Source organism: Misgurnus anguillicaudatus, unplaced genomic scaffold, assembly GCF_027580225.2.
Source record: "Misgurnus anguillicaudatus unplaced genomic scaffold, ASM2758022v2 HiC_scaffold_28, whole genome shotgun sequence".
In the NCBI taxonomy this organism is placed as follows: Eukaryota; Metazoa; Chordata; class Actinopteri; order Cypriniformes; family Cobitidae; genus Misgurnus; species Misgurnus anguillicaudatus.
Genome location: NW_027395278.1, coordinates 9,613,737 through 9,631,872, shown reverse-complemented (window position 1 = coordinate 9,631,872; position 18,136 = coordinate 9,613,737). Strand labels below are relative to the sequence as shown.

At 39.1% G+C, this 18,136-nt stretch overlaps 1 protein-coding gene across 6 annotated transcripts in view; it reads right to left on the bottom strand.

The window, feature by feature from the left end:
- Window positions 1-4,031: 4,031 nt before the first annotated feature.
- The window catches only part of LOC129417554 (molybdenum cofactor biosynthesis protein 1), a 187,259-nt gene continuing 173,154 nt past the window's right edge, over window positions 4,032-18,136 (bottom strand). For 3 of the 6 annotated variants that reach the window (XM_073864847.1, XM_073864850.1, XM_073864851.1), the window contains one exon: window positions 4,373-4,768. In XM_073864847.1, coding sequence (XP_073720948.1) covers window positions 4,596-4,768 — 173 coding nt within the window. In that variant the 3' untranslated portion in view covers window positions 4,373-4,595. The other 3 variants (XM_055172307.2, XM_055172308.2, XM_055172309.2) reach the window with 2 other exon arrangements.

The window sequence follows — 18,136 nt, the reverse complement described above, 5'->3', positions numbered from 1 at the left end:
TCTGGCCTAATCACAGCCGTGATGATATAGAGCTATATCACACTACTACTCGAGCGATATTGCTTAAATATATATATATTGCTGTTATTATTATTATAAGACTAGACTGTATTAGGGATAGCCTAGAAGGCATGAGGATCCATTAGGATATTGGAACAAACAGAAGCTCTTGTATGCAACATTACGCTCACACTTACTGATAATTGGAATAAGTTAAACTGGGTGCTTAATCCCTCAATGTCAATCATGTAAAATAATGTAAGAAAAGGACAGCACTCATAGTTCAAATTGCAAAATAGCGTTTTGCAATTTGAACTGTGAGTGCAGTTCTTTTCTTACACTATTTAACAAACAGAAGCTCCAATATCCCAATTTGTATAAGCTGGCACTGACTTTCTTATTTTGTCCAGCTTCATCTGTGCCCTGTGAAAGGGTTTTTTCTAAGGCTGGAGAAGTGCTTTCTAAAAAGAGAAGCCGCCTCAATCCAAATACTGTTTAAAAAACCTTTGTTTCTTAATAAAAACCAGTAAACACTTTTCTATGGAATGATATTCCGGACAATATTAAAAAGGAATTGCAAATTGTATTTGCAATTGCGTTTCCTACTTGTGGGTGTAAAAACTGTGACTTAATTCAAACGCAAATGCAAACTGTTTGCATTTCCGTTTACGCGAACGTACAACATATGCCAAATTTCAAATGTAAAATCAAAGTCCATTTGCAATTGAATTTCCTATGTCTTTCGAGTTATGACCCTGCCATATTTCAATCTCAATTGCAATTCATCATTTGCTATTTCACTTCCTCTAGCGTCGCATACTGATCTTGCCAAAACTCAAATGAAATCGCAATCCTCTTTGCATTTGCGTTTCCAATGCCTGTACTTAAACTTGTCAATCAAAGTGTTGGGGTGGGGTTATATTATAGGGCGTGTTTGGAAGCGACGTCACTCACAGTCGACCACGCTTCACTGCGCTTAAATTGCCACAAGGGGGAGCACAAGAAAACCTAAAATGATAACGCAGAAAATTTTTATACGTTAAATTATATATTACCTCAGTTATATTGCAGCAATTATTAACCAGATAAACACCGTTTCAAAAGTGTGAGTTTTATGAATTAAATGAACGCATCTTCATTAATTGATTATTGACCTTTAATTGATTTTGTCAGTAATAATATGGCAGAATGTTTTGACAATATCTCATGTCAAACGCTATAAGTGTATTATTAGAAGTGTATCATAAGTGCATTATTTTAAACACTTGTGTTTTATTAGAAAAGGTATTATTTTATAAATCAGTCAATGAAGTATGCTAAATGATATTTCGATCAGAAAAATAATATATGAACATTTAGCTGACTTATTGACTAAATGTATTATAAAATTAATGCAGTCTATTATGTATCAAAATATCATATAACCTAAATTTCTTCAAAATATTTTGTAACCTTGGTATTTTTAGTAAAACAATATAAAAATGTTAATCTGTCTGACAAAACAAAGAGTGGTCGTTGGCTCAACGGAGTCAGCAACGAGTGACAGCGAAGACGAGCGGTCCCAAAGTTCCCCTTACGAAAATTAACCATGGTTTTATTGTGGTAAAAGTGTAGTAACCATGGTGTTTGGTGTATTGATTACTATCAGCAAAACCATGGTTTAACTATGATTTTTGAAAACCATGGCTGTCAAAACCATGTTTTTTAAATGTAGTAAAACCATGGTTAATTTTCGTAAGGGTCAGGTTCAGCATGAGATGTTTCTCGTCATTAATCGTCGTGGGGAAACAAAAGCTGCAAATGCGATCTTTCTGGAGAGGGTGAGAGAAATGTATGTGGACTGATGCTCTAGAACCCTGAAGAAAGAATATTTATTGAAGGAGAACCAAGAAGCGGGTGTTTTTTGTTCTCAGTTAAAACGCATTAAGCCAGTCCCCGTCCTTCCATAACCAATCACTATTAAAATAAAATGTTATTAGCATGAAATAAAGTAATGAACCCACATTTACTTGATACTTCACTAGCTCATATCACATCTGATTAACACAGAATGAGCTATTTTTTTATTAAAATGCTTTAAAATGGCATCTTTCTTTACTAGCAAGTTAATGCAAGTTTATGCAAGTTAATAAACAGTGCTTAAGCTTATTTGATTAATTGCTGAAATATAACTGAGGTAATATATAATTTAATGTATAAAATATTTTCTGCGTTATCATTTTAGCTTTTCTTGTGCTCCCCCTTGTGGCCGTTTAAGTGCAGTGAAGCGTGGTCGACTGTGAGTGACGTCGCTTCCAAACACGCCCTATAATATAACCCCACCCCCAACACTGTGATTGACAAGTTTAAGTACAGGCATTGGAAACGCAAATGCAAAGAGGATTGCAATTTCATTTGAGTTTTGGCAAGATCAGTATGCGACGCTAGAGGAAGTAAAATAGCAAATGATGAATTGCAATTGAGATTAAAATATGGCAGGGTCATAACTCGAAAGACATTGGAAATTCAATTGCAAATGGACTTTGATTTTACATTTGAAATTTGGCATATATTGTACGTTCGCGTAAACGGAAATGCAAACAGTTTGCATTTGCGTTTGAATTAAGTCACAGTTTTTACACCCACAAGTAGGAAACGCAATTGCAAATACAATTTGCAATTCCTTTTTAATATTGTCCGGAATATCGTTCCATACTTTTCCGTGTTGCAGTTTGCTGTTCCACACTTCCAGTCCATAAGCACTGCACTATTGCACCCCCAGTTCCATAAGCACTACATTATTGCACTCCCAGTCCCATAAGCACTGTCTGCACTACTGCATTCCCAGTCAGCACTGCACTCACAATAATTTCTTTACACTCATTTGGGGCATTCACTGTTATCACTAACCCAAAGAACAACTGAATAGTTGAACACAAAGTTGTGTATGTAGTATGAGTTGTGTGTACATAGGTTAACACAAGAGAGTAAAATACTTTATATACACTCTAAAAAATTTGCTGTAATTTTGCAGCTGGTTGCCAGTAACTTACTGTAGAAGATAAAGTCAAAAAATATTTCATGTTCATTTAACTTTGAACAAAATGTTGCCAGTAAATAACATAAATGTAAAATCTACAGTAAGTTACTGGCAGCTAGTTGCCAGTAATACCCATTAATACTGTAATTTCTACAGACATTTTTTACAGTGTAATCCACATGCAATAGAAAAAGCCCACACCATGACAATTTGGTTGCTCAGGATGAATAGATTTGTGTGCAATACATTGCTTTGCACAGCAGGTGTCACTAGAGAGCACACTGTTTCATGAGGCTTCAGGGTATACCTTTTGGCGAACCAATGGGCTGGAATACCTTAGTGGTTCAGGAAGCCTCATCAGTGGCAATCACTACACACAATAATTCATGTAGTATTTCCCTTTATTTTTACAATTATTTTTCACCAACCTTATTGCAGTTAAACTTCCCAGACCACACTCCTTACAACCAAACCCATAGTCTGGGTAAAACTGTTTTTTAAAGCTAACAGCCACATCACTTCTTTTTGGAAGCTACCATTTTGGGTGACCAGAAGGGGAGAATTTAGGAACACTTGATTCTGACATTTAATTTGGTTTTTCTAGCTGTTTAGAAGTTTAAATCTTGTTATGTTGATTGTTATATTATTTAATATGATTGTTACAAACTTTTTATTTTTTCCAGGATAAGATGGTTTGCCCTGTAGGCGGGCTTGAGCCTATAAACAGGCTTGCTTGCTAAAATGCATTCAGTTTCATTGTGAACTTACAACTAAGCAGTGTTGCAAACTTGGGCCATTCGGTTTAGCCAAAATAGTACATTGCTGCTCTTTGTTTTCATTTTGTACAGTTTTTATTTATTTTTGTTTTCTCATACACTGTAAATATTTTTGCACCTTAAAATATAAAACACCATTTGGACCCTGCATTAAATTTTTAGTACAGCACGTCATTTCAGCCAACTGGTTGGCTCCCTTACAACCAGGAACAGCTTAACAGCAAATAATTTTAGAATCTTGCATAACACTGGTTTTTATTTTTTAGACAGAATAATTTTAATTACAAGTCTTCAGAAAAAAACAATTCAATTACAAGGCAACTGCAGTTTGAGTAAGGTTAGGTATGCAAATACCATTATTAAATGTACTAAATTAATGAGAAATAATCCACTACAAATGCATTGATAAACAAAGTGATTTGATTCACATGTCGTGCTAATATTCAATTTTAATTTTTTAAACGTCTTAAGTCTTAAAACTTTCATCAAGTTCATCACATTTAGTCTTTTCTGCTGCAGCTGCTGACAGTAACTTCCTGGAACTCTTGAGAGGTTCTATGATCCACAATTGCTGTAAAAAAAAAAGGTTTTATTGAAGTAAATTGAGTTAACCCAACTCTCTTCCTAAAGGGCTCTGCACCAGATTAAAGGTTTTTGGGTCTAGGGTGACATTGCCAATAGCTTGATTTAGGCAATATGTTAACACTGTGTAGTGCAAGATCTCCACCAGATGATGTGTATGAAAATGTACCATTGTGTGTTTGAATATCAACTTGGTTGATTATCCTGATTAATCAAATCTAGTGCTTCAGAGAAAGTGCTTGTGTATTACTAATGGGCATTGCCACACCAATGCTGAATGTTATTTCTTGAAGGGTTGTAGCTGAGGCCGCTGAAAAATTGAAGTGGATTAAAGGAAAATACTGCCTGGGATTGATTCTAAATGCTTGCAGATGCCAGGTGCAATCTTTACCTGTAGAAAAGAATGGGAATATTTTAACACCTTTATTTCCAAATACAAATACTAGTTGTCGTTCATTTTCGCAATTATTCGACTAGTCCAACATTTATGATATTCATTTATTATTTAAATATACATATACAGTGGAGGGGGCATCTGATAACGGTTTGGGTTTCAGCTCTGTGTCCTGCTCGCAGTGAAGCCAATGCACGCCCCTTTAAGAACATCCACACTGATGACCTTGAAGAGAGAGATGGAGATGCAGGCGCTTGGCAGATCTAGCAAGCTTATAGCGGTCCTTACATTTTGGCAAAGTCTTTTGCTTTTTGGACACCATACACCAGGGGTCTTCAAAGTTTTTCAGGGCGGGGACCCCTTAGATGAGAGAGCATGGAGCAGGGACCCCAAGTAAGCAGTAAGGTACGAGAGGCTGCTTTTTCATATTAGGCACAACGCAAAGTGGAGTAAAGTACAACTATTGACCAATCCGAATCAAGGACTGGTTTTATAAATAGAAACAAACCATATTGTCACAAAGCCATACTATGTTAAGATAGTAGATTAGCACTTTGCGGTTGTTGTACATGCATAATTTTCTGTGTGTATTTTTTTGTTATAGTAGATTTAGTTCAATTATTATTTTAAGGTATTTGCAGTTTTACATTTTCATTTTACTGTGAGATGGGCAATTACACATTTACCAGAACCTGGGCTTTCGGTTTATAAAGATGACTGATCATGGTGAATGGCACAAAGACTATTCTGGTGCGGATAGAGGTTGTTGTGCTACTTTATAATTCTGATGTCTGTTGCCTTTCTTGTGGATCATCATTGTCAGGAGTTTGATTAATGCAGGTTTATTTTCTGCAAAGCATTATACATGTATCAGACTCAGGAGAATAACATGCAACGAGTCCGCATGCATCCCTGTTGGGAACTTTTTGAGGGGTGGATTTCAACCTGGATCGTGCACAACACACAATCACCCCGTGCATTTCATTAATTTTTAAATGTGAGCGATAATCTTGTCACGTGGGGTGGTGTAATTTGCCTGTTGAATAAGCGCTTTAACAAATACAAATCTGAACAGCGTGAAACAGCCGTCCAAGTTCAGAAATAAAGATGACATGTCGCACTGATTCTAAAATAAAAGAAAGAAAGACACGCATGCCTATAAGATTTACCTGTTTTATGATGCCTTTTCTGTCGCTACGGCTGCCTCCTGAGTGGACATTTATAATCTTCAGATCTTTTATTTTGGTCCACTGGCTAAAGTGAACGCGCGTCTTCAAGCCTATGCGGCTGCGCATCTGCGCAACTTAAAGGGGACATGTAACGTTTGGTACATGTTTTACATTTTAGCAAAAAATTGCTTGTGATTAAACATCATTTGGCGGATCCCCTGCAGATCCGTTGCAGACCCCTAGTTGAAGACCCATGGTGTACACAATTCCAAACGAGCGAACACTTAAATATGTGTCTGATAATGGCGCACGTTAGTCAACGTTAGCGCTAGCAGGCATGGGTAACGTTGTATCCTATACTTCTTATATTTAAAAAAAATTATAAGCTATATTTTTGAGGTTGAAAGAATAATACATCAACGTATGCCTGCAGGGTATGCACTTCAACTATTTGGTTAAAAATTATCACCTCACCTCACATCAATCAAGGACTGCATATTTTTCTGCGACTAATCAACTAATGTTGACAGCAGGAGGCGCAATAACTAAAACTGAATAGTGCACATAAATGCCTTCAGTCCTAGAGTCTAATTAAACATTAATTAGAGCACAGATTGAACACTGTATGTGTAAGTTAATGTAAAACATGCCTGTTCATGATGCCTGCAGGTGGCGCTATGACTGTAACTGAATATTGCCATGTTAATGTGTTCAGTCCAGGACTCTTATCAATCATGTGAAATGAGGCAGATTGGACAATGCATAATCAGTGTAAAAATGTCATGTCCTGTTACCAGCTGGTGGCGCTATGACTGTAACTGAATATTGCCATGTAAATGTGTTCAGTTCATGGACCTCATTTATCAACAGTGCGTAGAAAATGTTCTATATTTTGCCCTATGAATGAAATTTAGTATTAGTCCAAAAAATCTGTATTTATCAAACGTGCACACAGTTCTTAACCACATCAGTAAGTAATCATTGTTGATAAATCCCATGTGTTCTTAAGCACTATGCTCGTGCACGTTCATGGTCATTTGCATTCCAAAATGCCTCCAATGAACCATATATGGTGACAACACCTCCCTTTATAAGTCACGTGGTTGTGCTTTTTCCTCACCGCAATAATGGGAAATAGAGCGAAAAAGAGGAACTTTACAGACAAAGAAATTGAGTTTCTGGTGGATGAGGTTGAATCCAAAAAACACGCACTGTTTGGTTCACTTAGTGCGGGGAAGAATGACTAAAAAAAATTATCTGCATGGAACATGTTACCAGTATGGTTTATTCCATTGGGTATGGGGAGAGAACACTTCCAGAAATAAAAAAGTGGTTTGACATTAAATTATCAGCCAAAAAAATGCATCACAGCACACCGACGTGAAATCAGTGCAATTGGAAGAGGACAGACAACGACAGAACTTTCCACCTTGGACAGACACATATAGCCAGCATCATCGGCACAATCTTTGAAAATGCGCTGAAGATGCAATGGATGATTTGCCAAGTCTTTCGATAACGCAAGATAAGCCATTGCACTGTGTCAAGCATTAGTCAGAGCTTTCTTTTATTGGGGAAGACACCAATTTGACGACAAATCACAAAAAACCTACTAACTTCAACACTGGTTTGCTGTTACTATATTAACACTAATTGTTTTTAACACCTGCTTGTGGATAATAAATACACATTTCTTTACACACTGGGGATGATCCTGTGTAGTATCGCTATTCTACCACTAGATTCTCTGCGTAAGCATAATCAGAGGTTTGGGCATTACTTCCTTCATTTGCTGTTAAGCTGTTGGGGCAACATTGTGACTTCCGGTCTCAGGGTACGCTGGCGCGCTTTGCTGCCGCTCCTGTTACTGTTGTTATTTGTTTATATCTGTTTATTTTAAGTTCCTTTTAGACTATACTGGAGTAGGCCCTGGATTACTGCGTTGATTCAACTGTCTGTGAGGATTTTAAGAGTTCGAGCTCGTAGTGTGCTACAGAGATTTGCTTGGAAAACGTGCAGTGTTTAACTCCGGTTGAGCTGCAACCCGGTTGTGTGTGGATTGCAGGGGAGAACGCCGCTACGGAGGGTCACCTCACTGGACTTGTCTGCAGTGTGTAAACTTCGGTTCATTGCGTCTGCTGGCTGAGGGTGTGGATTGTACGACACTGTGGTTGGTGTAATACGGAGCTCCATACGCCTTGACTCGTGAACGGACATTCGTCGATCATGGCGCTAAGGTACACTACACGTACGCTTTTGGCTTTAAAACATAACTATTATTCTCTAGCTAAAGACTCCTATAATCTCTGTCGAGATATTGGTCTGTTACGTCCCAAGCGATATATCCATCGGGGCATGAAGCGCAGCTTTGCTGATACATCCTCTCCTAACATCTTTGCCCCCATTTGCCGACGTAAGACCAACAAACTGTCGCATACTGGTGTGGTTTTTAGTAATTTGATATCGGTTCTGCGCATGGATGTTAAACCTCTGACGGCGCCGTTACAATGTCAGGCCTACGCTGCTTTATTTAATGCGCGATCTGTGAACAATAAAGCATTGCTCTTATCGGATTTTATTACAGACAAAAATCTGGACTTGTTGCTTTTAACTGAAACTTGGCATAAGGGAAACGATGGGTTCCTCTTTAATCAGATCACTCCTGCGGGTTTTGGAGTATTAGATCTTCCAAGATTATCTGGTAGAGGTGGAGGCATCATTGTTGTTTACAACTTAAAACTTTGTACAAGCACTGTGACTGTTCCCCAGTATTCATCATTTGAATGTCTGGTTATTAGTATTTCTGCCCCTGTATCCACCATCATTGCTATAGTCTACAGACCACCTAAGACTAGGACACATGCGGCTTTTATTTCTGAGTTTGCAGACTTTTTGTCAATGCTGGCTTTAAAGTTCGACAGAGTTTTAATTGTGGGAGACTTTAATATCCACGTTGACCGGAGTGATTCAGGCGATGCTAAGGAGTTTCTGTCACTAATTGACTGCTTTAATTTCATGCAGTTTGTTGCTGGCCCAACCCATAATAAGGGTCACACGCTGGATCTTGTGATAGCTAATGGCTCCTTTGTATCACAGTTTTTAACTATTGACATTGGCTTGTCTGATCATTCAGCTGTCTGTTTTAACCTTGAATTATATCACTCAAATGAGCCTACCTCCCGAACAGTATCTTTTCGGAAGTGGAAGTCCATCGATCAGACAGCTTTCTCCAGCTCTGTGGTATCCACCCTAAGTGATCTTCATCAACTACCATTGGAGGAAAAAGTCAACTCAACTTTAGCTGCTAATCTTGACATTTTTGCTCCTCAAAGGTCACGCAAGGTCACTTATGCCCGTTCCGCTCCATGGTATAACGACAATCTGCGCTCAAAAAAGTCTGCTTGTCGGCAAATGGAGCATAAATGGCGCCTTACTGGTCAGAGTGTCTATTATCTAGAGTGGAAGGTCCTTTTGGGGGGCTATCAAACTCTCTTGGAAGCTGAAAGATCATCGTATTACACTCAGACTATTGTAAATAATCAAAATAATCCCAGGCATCTGTTTCAAACCATAAACAAGTTGCTTCAAGTTGATTCTGTAACTCATTTGCCTGGCTCCCAGCAGCTCTGTGATTCTTTCTTACATTTTTTTAACTCAAAGGTTGCTAATACCCGCAAAGAAATTGAGGCTAACTCTGACTATGCAACTTCATTTTTTTATACATCGGGGTTCACTGGTGTTCCTTTAACTCTTTTCTCACTACTTGATTCTGAGGCTCTCACAAGGGAGGTATCAAACACAAAATCATCCACCTGTTTGTTGGATCCAATTCCTATGGATTTATTTAAAGCATGCTTCTCTGTTTGGTGCCCCTTTATCCTTAGTATTATAAATGAATCACTGGAAACTGGAGTCGTACCAGCAGTACTAAAGACTGCTGCTGTTATGCCGGTGCCAAAGAAAGATAATGTTCCTATGGATGATTTTAACAATTTTCGCCCCATTTCTAATCTTCCTTGCTTGGCAAAAGTGCTTGAGCGTGTTGTTGCTTCCCAACTCAGTAATCATCTAATAACTAATAATCTGTTTGAACCTCTTAAGTCAGGTTTTCGCAAATGTCACAGCACTGAAACGGCCTTGGTCAAAGTAACCAATGACCTGCTGATGGCTGCAGACTCTGGAGCTATCTCACTTTTAATTCTTCTGGATCTTAAAGCAGCCTTTGACACTGTGGATCACGGTCTTTTACTTGCTCGACTAGAAACTACATTTGGGGTGTCTGGGACAGTTTTGGAATGGTTCAAATCGTATTTTACTGACCGTTCCCAATTTGTTTCGATGGGTGGCTTTCGCTCTGTTTCTTGTCCGGTTGTTACTGGTGTCCCTCAGGGATCTGTTTTGGGTCCTTTACTTTTTAATATTTATCTATATCCATTTGGGCATCTTCTGCGATCGCTTGGTCTTAATTATCATTTTTATGCTGACGATACCCAAATTTATATCCATTCTAAACCTGGAGAAGATATTGATTCATGTTACCTCGCTGGCTGTATTTCTGAGATTAAACTATGGATGAATAACAACTTTCTGTGCTTGAATGGTGGGAAAACTGAGGTTATGTTAATAGGGTCTCGGCATCGAGTTCGCAAAGCGACTACTCTGACATTGTCTGTTGATGGCACTGTTTTAGAGTCTCAAAGCAAATCAGGAACCTTGGTGTATTTTTTGACACCAGCCTCACTTTTGATTCTTCTGTCCAGAGTACTGTGAAGGCGTCCTTTTTCCATCTCAGAAATATAGCTAGAATACGCCCGATGTTAAGCATATCGGTCGCTGAGAGGTTGATTAATTCTTTTGTGATTTCACGTTTGGACTATTGCAATGCAGTTTTGGCTGGAGTCTCTAAAGCCACAATTAGTAAATTGCAATATGTCCAGAATTCTGCTGCCCGGATCCTGACTGGAACTAGGAAATTTGAACATATCACACCGGTTCTGAAATCTCTGCACTGGCTTCCAGTCAGGTACCGTGTTGATTTTAAGGTCATGATGTTAACCTACAAGGCACTGCATGGCCTAGCTCCGCAGTACTTATCTGATTTATTGACCACTTATTCTCCAAATCGTAGCCTGCGCTCCTCACAGTGTAATTTGCTAGTCGTTCCACAATCACATCTTAAATCTATGGGGCTTTCTCTGTGTATGCTCCCACACTTTGGAACTCTCTTCCTCTTGAACTCAGGGAAGCACAGACTCTTGGATCTTTTAAAGCTCTTCTTAAAACACATCTTTTTAAACTTGCATTTGATTGCTGAGCTTGTGATCATTTTACAGTTATTTTTTACTGTTTTTTATTTTTTTTCTTGCTGAATGTTTTATTGTATTGTGATTTGTTGTACAGCGCTTTGAGAAGCTGCTTTTAAAGGCGCTTTATAAAAATAAAGTTTATTATTATTATTATTGTTTGTGTATATTTACACAAATTTCTACATATAAGTGCAAGTTCCACACTTTGGTAAATTCCACACTTTGCATAAAACTATTCTTACGCACTCATTACACACACAATTGTTTGTAAGCACAGTTGATAAATGGGGCCCCAGGACTCTTATTAATTATCTAAAATGGTGGGTTAAATCAGACATTGACTGTAAGTGAATGTGAAACATGTCACTTCCTGTTGCCAGCTGGTGGCGCTATGACCATAAGTGACTATTGGCATATAGTTCAGTCCAGGACTCTTATCAATCATGTAAAGTTTGGGACAGATTGGACATTGCATAATCAGTGTAAAACATGTCACTTCCTGTTGCCAGCTGGTGGCGTTATGACCATAAGTGACTATTGGCATGTAGTTCAGTCCAGGACTCTTATCAATCATGTGAAGTTTGGGACAGATCGTACACTGTATGCCTAAGTTTCTGCAACCTGTTTCATAGCGAAACAAGAAGTTTGACAGGCCAGAACAGACAAAGTTTCACATAGAATCAAATCCTTAACAATTTAGCATCACAAAGGCCTTAAGATGAGACTCGCCAAATATGATGATGATCCGACGAAAACTCTAGGAGGAGTTTGTTAAAGTATGATGGCTGTAAATGACAACAACCGAGCCCAAATCTAAGAAAGAAATAAAAATACTTGCTGTTTGGTTTAGGGCAGGGGTTCTCAAAGTTTACATTCAAAGGTTCAAATCTTAATTCTCATAATTTTCATTGGTTCAGAAAAACTGGTTATTACAAATATTGTCAAGCATGGTAATAACTTTTTGTAAATCATTTGTTTATATAACAAATCAACACAAATAGTTTGGACAAAAGTATTTTCAATTAAAGTACATTCATAACAAGTGTATTTTGCATTTAATTAGAGAAATGGCATAGTTTGGCTGTTTCTCAATATGCGTTCTTCAGCGATCTTGCGTCCTTGTGTCCTCACTCTACGTCGTCCTTGTGTCCTCACTCTACATCGTCATTAAGGCTGCACGATAAATCGTATGTGTTTGTCAGGCCCATCTCGTCAGTAATGCCGGTTCCTTGATTAGTACTAAATTGCCATCAGCTGTTTTCAGATGGAGCAGCTTTAACTACACAGAGCCGTAGTTCACTGACAATCGGGCAATTTCGCATTAATTATCGCGGACGTATCGCCTGCGATATGTATGCAATATGGCCCAGCTTGTCAGGGAACTACGGCTCTGTGCAGTTAATGTCGCGCCATCTGAAAGCAGCCGTTGGCGATTTAATACTAATCAAGGAACCGGCATTACTGACGTGATGCGCGTGGTATCGCATGCGATTTATCGTGCAGCCCTATCATTAACAGTCGAAGTTCAGTTCCAATTCTCAAGAACACAAGTACAGAGGACGCATGAAAATCCCCCGATGAGTTCTTGATATCGAGGATGCATCAAGTGCAGACTTGCGCGCTGAAATCTGGGGAGGTTAGGTGACCAGCAGGAAGATCGCACACATCTCAATTCTCACAAGTGCGTTTTGTGTTCTCGCAAGCTTCTGAGTTCATTCTTCCAAGGTCGCCTGGCAAGACCAGTCTCCACGAGAACGCAAGTCTGTTCTTTGCGTTCTTGGAATTGAGAAACAGCCTTTGTTTTCCATCAGATGCATAAACCGTGGCAAAAAAGTGTGGTTGGTAGACTGGAGACACTGACCTAAATTGGGGTGCACCTATAAATTGGCCAATGAAGCTTGCTATGCTTTTTAATGAATTAGGATGAAATGCCGCTACATCCAAACGGCAGAGGGCGCTCTTGTGCAGAAACTCAATATGCGCTGCAGACGAAGAACCATACACATGCAGCTATGGTGGTACAAAATAAAACGTAGCTCTTTTCTAAGCGGATTTAAAAGAGGAACTATATTTTATGGCGTAATAGCACTTTTGGGAGTACTTCGACTCGGCGCAGTAACACCCTCCCTCTCCCATTATGAGAGTGAGAAGGGGAGCGGACTTTTCAGGCGAGTCGAAGTACTTCCAAAAGTGCTATTACGCCATAAAATATAGTTCCTCTTTTAAATCTGCTTAGAAAAGCACTACGTTTTATTTTGTACCACCAAACTTGCTCGTATAACTACTCGTCTTAAATAGGAAAAACTTTGATGTGTTTGGTCACTTCTAACTTTATCTCTAAATGGTACCATTGAATGAATGGGGCTAAGCTAAATGCTATCGAAGCGTCGCAGCGCGCTCCAGCGCTTACGTGCACGCACACAGATGATAGAGGGATGTATCAACAATTCTTAGTTAAGGTAATAACATATTTTAATATTTAAAATGAGTAGACTATTCCTTTAAGGATATATTCATATTCATTCAAACCTTTTCAGGTATTTTCATGATAATAAAGAATATGTATAATGATTAGTGATCGACCGATACATCGGCCGGCCGATACATCGGGACGATTTTAACAGGTTTTAGGTGTATCGGCATTGGCCGATACGTGGCTTGCGTTCGCTGATAGCTTTTTCCCGGCATTAACCAAGTATGCATACGGCAGCTGTTACGAACACTGGTCATAGGATTATATAATGCTGATGTTGTTCCATGATTCCATGGTATTTGTAGGGGTTTTATTCAGCGACCACCAGTCTGAAGTTTGGACGCATGCTCATAATGTCACAAGCGAACGCAGGTCATTTGATCAGCCGAACAGCTGATCATAGCTGGACAGGGTGGGTTTTTAATTCTCATCTCCATATGTAGTAGTAAAAGGCTAAAAATCAATATCCATTGCTGATAGTTTCTCGTCATTGTGGAGAGCGCAGTTCATGGTTACATACATTCATATTAGCGTGGAATTTCGCTGAATTTTTGTCAGCGAAAAAATAAGAAATTTGACAATAAGCACTTAGTTCCGAGCAGTTCCCACATGGCTTTTATGTATCCGGAGAACTGTTATTGGGTAAGTTTTGTCAACATCTCCGTTCACTGGGAGGGCAAAGATACATGCACTCTCTCATCCATGTCTCTCTCACTGCACCTCTCTCACGTGCACGCGCTCTACTATCTGACCGAAGTCCGAATACAAATCCTCATGTATTTGTTCAGTTTTGTGCGTTTCAAGCGAGCTGAGGCAAACTAACTATCCCTTGCATTTATTATAGGGCCCTAGGGTGTGTGAGGTACAAAAGTGGGGCAATGCGCATGTTATTCAGAATCATTTTAAGTTGTTTTTTGATCAATATTGCTGTTTACATTTTCCTTGTCTTCTTATGAAAGACATTTGCTCTACAAGAGATTAAGTTATGTGCACTAAAACTTAGACCTAAGGATTAAATAGGTTGTAAATAGTTGGTTACTTTCAAGGAAAAAGTACAGTGTTCCCCTTGTTATGCTGCTTGGTTGCTGCTACTGTGTGCAATAGTGTAATCAGACCCGTCGCCAGACCTCAGTCTTAAGGGGGGCATATGAAATGCATGGGAGGGTACACTTATTATTAGCCTACAGTATACTTATAATAATATATACACTATTCGCGCAGCACGTAATCATCACGTTAAACAACCATCAGCAATATGACCAGATAGCCTATAGCCTACACACCACATTACATATAGAAACAATTTTATGAATATCCATAAATCTATACAACATATTACATGTAACACCAGAGACATCTCTCAAACATTGCATTTTAAAGCAGTCAACAGAGGGATATGCATTGCCATAAGACACGTGCGCGCACACACACACAATCACACGCACGCAGACTTTGAACCTACGGTACTGTGGAGGCAGTGCTGTCGTCTCTCCTTTCCCTCCTGTCAGTACAGCGGCAGGCGGCGTTTCTCCGAGCAGATGCTCCTCATTAATAAAGTGTCGATATCTTCTGAATGTAGTAGTCTGTTAGGCCCGGGGTCGGGCTCCACGGTAGAGGTCTTCACGGGTCCACTTAGATCCGAAAACCCGAGGTCCGGCCCGGCCCGAGACCCGATCGGGTTCGGGTCTAAAAGTTTCACATGTGCCTCGGACACGGGTCGGGTACAACAATAGCGGCATCGGGTCTCGGGTAATTTAAAAAAGAATGTGTTTTTTCTGAACGGACCCGAGAAGACCCAAACTCTCTCGCCTGTGTGCCTCAATGTCCTTTTCAAACCTCTCATCTGTTTGCCAAGAGCGCTTGCGACATTGTGTGGTTGTCGGAAGGTTCATGTTCGTTGAGACAAACATGTCAGTCAATTATAAATGTACATTTTAGCGGTTACGTTGGTGTCGTCGTCAGATAACAAAGTAAAACCAATGGAGCAGCTCGTCAAATTGGTTGCAAGGCCACCGGAGTTTCTTTCTGTCTGACTGCTGTGCGTCTTTTGGAGACTGTTGTTGGGCTTTTAACCATTTGCGGATAATATCCATCTTAAAGCAGTATAGCTAAGCGAAAACTCATCCAGTTTAAAAAAAGTGCGGTAACTGTTGAGCGGCTACACTGACGTAGGCTACGTCACGTACGTGTCGTACGTAGCCTCGTGATAGGCTGTTGCAGTGTAGCTAGATTCCTATCAATCAAACAAAATCACACCATTGTTTTTTATATTTTTAATGTTTTAATTATAAAGAATACAACATTAATGCAACACAAAATTAGCAACATTAATAATTTAAAATGACAGTATTTTTTTAAATACTGGGGGGGCACAAGCGTCCTTGAGGGCGGGCCCGGCCCCCTAAGGCCCGCCCATAGCGACGGGTGTGAGTGTAATTATTTTATTTATGCTTAGTATTTTCAGCAGCACTGAATTTTCTTATTTGTTCTACCTCACCTGTTTTTACTATTTGTTAAATATAGTTCAATAAATATTCCTTTTTTTAAATTAAGAGTTGTAACATTTGGTTTTATCATTGTGTCATTTTTATGATGTAAACTGAATGAGCAAAAGCAGTATCAGCTCCAAATATCGGCTAAAGAAAATCGGCAGCCTGTATCGGTCATCGGCTAAGGCTGATGGAAAAAAATCTGTATCGGCACAAAAAACCCCCGATATCGGTAGATCCCTAATAATGATTACGTTTGACAAGTGTTGCTTTGTCAAATGCATGTTTTAAACGACTCAAACCAACAGTGATTTCAGATTGATAAGGACTTACTGATCAAAAGCCGTAGTACATGAAGTAGCTGTGCATAATATCTGGGTGTGATGGCTACACCGTCACACAGGAAATTTTTAAATAACTCGGACTAGGAATAGGGGTGAACTGTGCACAAAATAACGCGGGGTTAATTGTAACACAGCTATTTTACATATTTATACAAGGCCGAACAATCGGTGCTTTTGGTCTTTTTCTCTTACTATCAGAAGATGATCTCCTATGAATTAGTTAAAAGTTTTGATGTGTTTTGGTTAAGATATAAAATAAAGTGTGTTTTGGTGGCATAAAAGTAAATTTCTTCATCTTATGTTTATTTTTGATTTCTAAGTTTTTTTTTTTTTTTTTTTTTTTTTTATTCATGCTTGAGCAGATACAGGCTTTAACAGTTCATGTACCGAGAGCCTATCATGATCTGCAGCTACTCAGGACTGAATATTTAGGATAAGTGACGTAATGCATCAGGAAATTACAGTTTTTATTCTAAGGAGGTGTTTATTTAGTCTCTTCTTAAAGGCCTGAACGTTCCTTGAAGTGATTTCCCCTACTACAGTACAGGGGAGGCAGTTCCAAGTTGTTACAGCCGAATGAAGAAAGCTCCTCCCCAGGCATTTGGTGTTGGACTTGGGGAGTTTTAGAGCGTGACTTGGTCGTGCTCTTCGAGTGGTTCGGCAGCGGAGATCAGGAGGAGGTAGCAATGCTTTGAGATCCTCTGGGCAGTTTTCCGTGTGCATTTTAAAAAGCACAGTTATTGCTGCCACAGTTCTACGATGGCTGAGCTGGCTGATTGCATAAGTTGGGTGTGTAAGTCACCAAATCCAACCTTATATTATTTTAATCACTGTTTTGTTACCTAAAACATAATACCATTTTGAAACATGTCAGCAACTCCTAGTAACTGATAGCTGGGATTGACAACATTTTTACACAGTGGGGTTAGTTGTAACACAGCGTTGCAACTACTAAGCCTCCAGTTTATAATGATAATGAAATGAAAACAATGTAAATACTATTCATCAAAATGATAACTGTTAAAACAATATATTAGGGGAAATAACTATTACTATATAATATACTATAATATACTATTATAATTTTTTTGTCTTAATTGTGCGGCCCTTTCAAAAAATCTATTTATATGCATTGATGCATAATACAAGGATGGTTAGATGAAGTATCATGAACGGATGAATGGGTGGATATCTATCTATTATAGGCAGATAAACACTCACCTAAAGGATTATTAGGAACACCATACTAATACTGTGTTGGACCCCCTTTCGCCTTCAGAACCTTCAGTTGATGGAGATTTGTGGGATGAACATCCAGGACACGAAGCTCCCGTTCCACCACAAAGATGCTCTATTGGGTTGAAATCTGGTGATTGTGGGGGCCATTTTAGTTCAGTGAACTCGTTGTCATGTTCAAGAAACCATATGAAATGATTTGACCTTTGTGACATGGTGCATTATCCTGCTGGAAGTAGCCATCAGAGGATGGGTACATGGTGGTCACAAAGGGATGGACATGGTCAGAAACAAAGCTCAGGTAGGCCATGGCATTTAAACAATGCCCAATTGGCACTAAGGGGCCTA